At 39.6% G+C, this 4,702-nt stretch overlaps 1 protein-coding gene across 1 annotated transcript in view; it reads right to left on the bottom strand.

Moving 5' to 3' along the window:
- Positions 1-712: 712 nt before the first annotated feature.
- ubxn4 (UBX domain protein 4) overlaps positions 713-4,702 on the bottom strand; it is a 7,718-nt gene continuing 3,728 nt past the window's right edge. The window contains exons 5-7 of the mRNA XM_035675952.1: positions 3,150-3,271; positions 1,165-1,296; positions 713-1,078 (exon numbers count right to left, since the gene is read on the bottom strand). Of these exons, the coding sequence (XP_035531845.1) occupies positions 728-1,078; positions 1,165-1,296; positions 3,150-3,271 (605 nt within the window). The 3' untranslated portion in view covers positions 713-727. The remainder of the gene's footprint in view (positions 1,079-1,164; positions 1,297-3,149; positions 3,272-4,702) is intronic.

Raw genomic sequence — 4,702 nt, forward strand, 5'->3', positions numbered from 1 at the left:
CATCTATATCTGCGACAATCTCATTAAGGCTCTGCCACCAACCGATTATGGGCCGTGCGGACGTTGTCGACAGTGGGTCGAGGTTGAGACTCGAATTGGTTCGGTGTGCTGTGACGTCGTCAGTCGGGTCGCCTTTCATTTGGTCAGTGCTCGGCTCAAATGACCATCTGATTGGTGGATGCAGCCTTGACTAGCGAGTCAGTGGTGCCGAGAAAACGAATGATCGAGGAACACGCAGTGTCTTTGTTATTATTAAGCCTCGTATTTTTCTGTTTCAGCGAGTATGACAAGAACTCCTTCTTATATCAACGACTTTCTGATGAAAAACCAATGATACGAAGAGTCTCTGTGTTACTAGGTCTGAGTGATCCGTCATTTCCGGTTTTAATTTTTTAACACAGATTAGCGCCGCCTGCTGTTATGGGGACGTATTACGCCTCGCGCACGCGCAGAACGTACGCTGCAGAGGGCTCCAGAGGGATTAGAGAGCGTTAATACTTGTTTTGTCATCATGTAAAAGTATTCCCAAATAGTTGATTCTATGTCAGCATTGACCTTTGACCTGACCTGGTTCAGGGTGATTTAAAACAGTAGAAGGTGTGTTGAGACATTTTCAACCAACAAAATGCCAATTTTCATTCACAACTTTGGTATAAGTAGAATGTCAATATTAACACCAGCATCGATATGTTTCAACACAGTACAGTCATATAATACAGTTTACAGCTCATGAAACACGTTTTAGGATGGAGTACCTCTTTAACCTAGTATTTAAACATATTGGTTGTTCTATGTGGCCAGAATTCTTGAAAATGTATGGCCATATTGGCCATAAACAAAAGACTATAATTAACTCTGCTGCCCACCTCTTTGCTTTGTCGGAGGCTGACGCTGAGTTGGTGTAAGAGTTGGACTGGTGGGCGGGGCCTCTAGATGCTGCTCCAGGAGGGGGCGGAGTTGCAAACAAGAACGAGCTGAGGAATCTCCACACAGCCAGCAAAGGGTAGAGTAGTGTGCCCAGAACTGCCCAGATACTGCCCCCAGAGGACTGGACCACGGCGTTAGCCGGTCTGCCTGACTGTTGAGAGTGAAATAATAGACACAAGAGGCATGTTTGAGGGATGGTTTAACATTTTAGGACATACACATAATTTCCTCACTCACCGGCAGAACCACGATGGAAGCACTTGGAGCCAGTTCCAGCTCCAGCAGGGTCTTGTCCAGGTCTTCACTGGTAAACTCCCGCCGAGGGAACATAGTGGCCAGGGAGAAGTTACCGTAGCGGTTTCCCACTTCCTGAGACAGGACCAGGACAAAACATTTTCTGATTCTGCATCAAGGGATTAACAATGCTGTGGTAAACCATACGGTACAATCACATTATTCAAAGATGTCAGTGTCTGACGGGGAATCACTGTGAAGTCACAGTTTAGTCCAGAGACTCCTGAGATTCTACAACACTAAGGTCCTATATCACAAAGTGAGGTTAATGGGATATCCAGCTATATTTGGGATTTTCTCAGGATATATTATGAAGCAGGCTCACTTTTAACCAGTGTACACAATAATCTATTTTGCAAAGGATCAACAGCCCAACTACTGACCAATCACATTACTGGATATACTTGAAGTAGAAAACCCTAGACCCCAGCTCTAAGTGGGTCCATCTGGTTGCCTCAACCATTTGGGTTTAGAGAAAATAGAGAGAGAGAGGCGTGGGAGATTGAGAGACAGAGTTTCCTACAGAACCTAACTGGGACAAAGGTGCTGAGAAATACAGAGCAATAGATACTTTTTTTTTAAATAAATAAGTATAATCACTTTGTCACTCTGATTTTAAAACAGAGATTCTAACAAACAGAGGGACAGTTTACCAAAAGCTGCATTTTAAATGCATAAAGATTTATTGATTCCTAATAGGATTCCTGACCCTGTTGATGTTTTTTACACTCTTATTTCAACACTGTAGTTCAAAATAACATAAGGAGACTTTGTGATGATAACTGGAAATAAAAAACAAACCCCCAGTTGTCTTTTATCAGAAAAATATTTACAGACCGTTAATTAGCTCCCTTGATAGCATGTCTCCTCTCCATTTTGGCAGCAGAAACTAACATTACCTTAAATTTGGTGATTACATTGTTCACATTTCACTTAGTTAAAATTCACTTTCTGCTGTCACCATGACTTCATTTAAACATCTCATTTCACATTAAGTACTTCATTCCTGGATCTGATGATGTTTGCTTGAAATTAAAGGGTAACTTCAGTATTTTTTTATTTTTTGTGTTTTGAATTTGGTCCAATATTAAGTGACAGCTCTGCAGCTGTGAAACAGGCTACAATGTAATCCTTGCAGGCAGTTCCACACCACAGTGCCTTTTTTTTTTTTTAACCAGTGTTTCACGCATTTACCAGGAGAGTGTAGCGTCAATATATTTCAGTTAAACCAGCTTTGGGTCACGGTACTAAGATAATCACGGTACTAAGATAATCACTACTTATTTAGAGAAGTGCTCTTCTCACAAACTTTCTATAAATATTGTTTGTCTCCACTACACTAGTAAAGGTATTAAATAAATGCATAGTTTGGTTTTGCTCATATTTTATTTGGTGTGGTTATTTCAAATTATGGTGTGGATTCAGTTTGTGTCACTACAAGAACCTTTCCTAAGTTTTAGCACTTTACTTTCCAGGGATCATTATATTGGTAGGAGAACATACTGGAATCTTGGGATCACCTTAAAGGTATTGTACTTTTTTTTTTTTGCCTTTATTTGATATGGACAGCTGAAGATAGAAAGGAAAGGGGGGGCAGAGAGAGTGGGGATGACACGCAGCAAAGGGGCAGTCGGATCGAACCTGGGCCGTGCAGCAAGGCTTACATTGGTACATGGGTCGCAGCTCTACCGACTGAGCTAACCGGTCGCCCAAGGTAGTGTACTTTTAAAAAGAATCGTCTTTCTCCTCGTCTGACTGATTTAATCAGAAAATGGCATTATGAATAATTGTCTCCAGTAACGTGTTTAAAAATCTAGCTTCTTTCAAGAGAAAAGAGTGGTCCATTCCTTGATGTTATGGTTTTCAAATCCTGTGGAAAAAAGTCTAACATCAACTATAAGAGCATGGAGCGCACTGATCAGACAGACCTGAGCAGCAAAATTCCGAGCCTCCTGCAGTCTGCTCTGTGAGGGGAACTGGTTGGTGAAGGATGAGCCATCTGGAAGGCGGAACTGTATCCTCGCTATGGTACTGCGCGCCCCACCAACACACACACACACACACACACACACACAGGTTAGGGTTAGAGTAAGCCTTTATATACTGTTAAAGACATTAACAACATTACTACTAAATAAGTTACTACAACAGTTTAGAAGGCCTACTAAACAATATACAGATTTACACAAAAACTGTGTGGAAAGAACATTTTACAGCAGATATTTTGAGTTGCTTAAGCAGGAAAGGCTTTGTTGTACTGGCTCACATGAATGATGGCTCTGGCTTTTTCAATTTTGTTAATTTTGTTGTAAATTTGACTATGTTCCATACTTACACAACTTAATTCAAACTTCAGAATGAGGAAATCAAATTGCTACACTTCTGGAATAGTCCACCTACTGCACTAAGATACACTAGTGCACTAATTACTTGATAATAATAATGAATAACTTTTAAAGAACTTAAGACATGGCTCTCGGTAAACCAAACTTATGAGTAACCTGACCACTTACTTAATCTCATTTTTTTTATATGTCACTTTCGTTATGTATTTATATATTATATTGTTATGTATTTATGTATTATATTGTTATGTATTTATGTATTGTATTGTTTTTTAGCATATTTACAGTGTAGAATTACAAGTGTAATGTCAACTACAATGTTGATTAATGACAGTATAGGAGCCTCACGGTGACCACAGTCACCATCGGAGGCTAGGTGATTTAAAGCGGCACCAACCAAGACTAGACACGGCGTGTTAAGGAAGGGACAGGAGAGAAGTGAAGGGAGAGGAAGAGGAGCAAGTTTATAGTGAGTAGATTTTTAAGTAACATTATACGTCATCCATCTGGTCCATGAGCATTTGTTTTGAAGTGATGTTATACTGTGCTGAAGTAAATGTACAGTCTCACTCTCTGTCTCTCCGTCAATCTCTCGCTTGGTTGTTCTGATATTCAGAATCATAACCACTTTTTCCGTTATCATGTAGAAGGCAATAATGATTAAAATATATATATTTCAATAATTAAATTAATATCATATCAGCGTTGAATGACTAGTCAACTATTTGCTTGAACTACTAGTCGACTAGGGAAATATTTGTCGAGGACAGCCCTAGAACTGCCTGATACTTTTAAATATAATGATAAAGCATCCTGAAATGGTAAATGGACCTGTACTTTTATAGCGTCTTTTCGCCCACTCAAAGCGCTTTTACACTACATGTGACATTTGCCCTTTCACACACACTCTGCCTATAATTTTTTTTCGTTAGAGCACAAAATGTCCTTAAAGTATGTTTCGTGTTCCTCCTACACACTTTGTCTGATTCGCACGAAATTTTTCACGTAGCACCTAGGGACCGTCCTGGAAAAAAAAAAAAAGTAATTTAAAGTATTTTGATATTTCGAAAAATAAAAAAGTTATAAACTTAGCACTTCCTGTTGATTTTTCGTCAAAAAAGGAAGTGGACCATTTC

The sequence above is a fragment of the Morone saxatilis genome, unplaced genomic scaffold (assembly GCF_004916995.1).
Source record: "Morone saxatilis isolate NCDOM2014 unplaced genomic scaffold, NCSU_SB_2.0 Contig5, whole genome shotgun sequence".
Taxonomy (NCBI): domain Eukaryota; kingdom Metazoa; phylum Chordata; class Actinopteri; family Moronidae; genus Morone; species Morone saxatilis.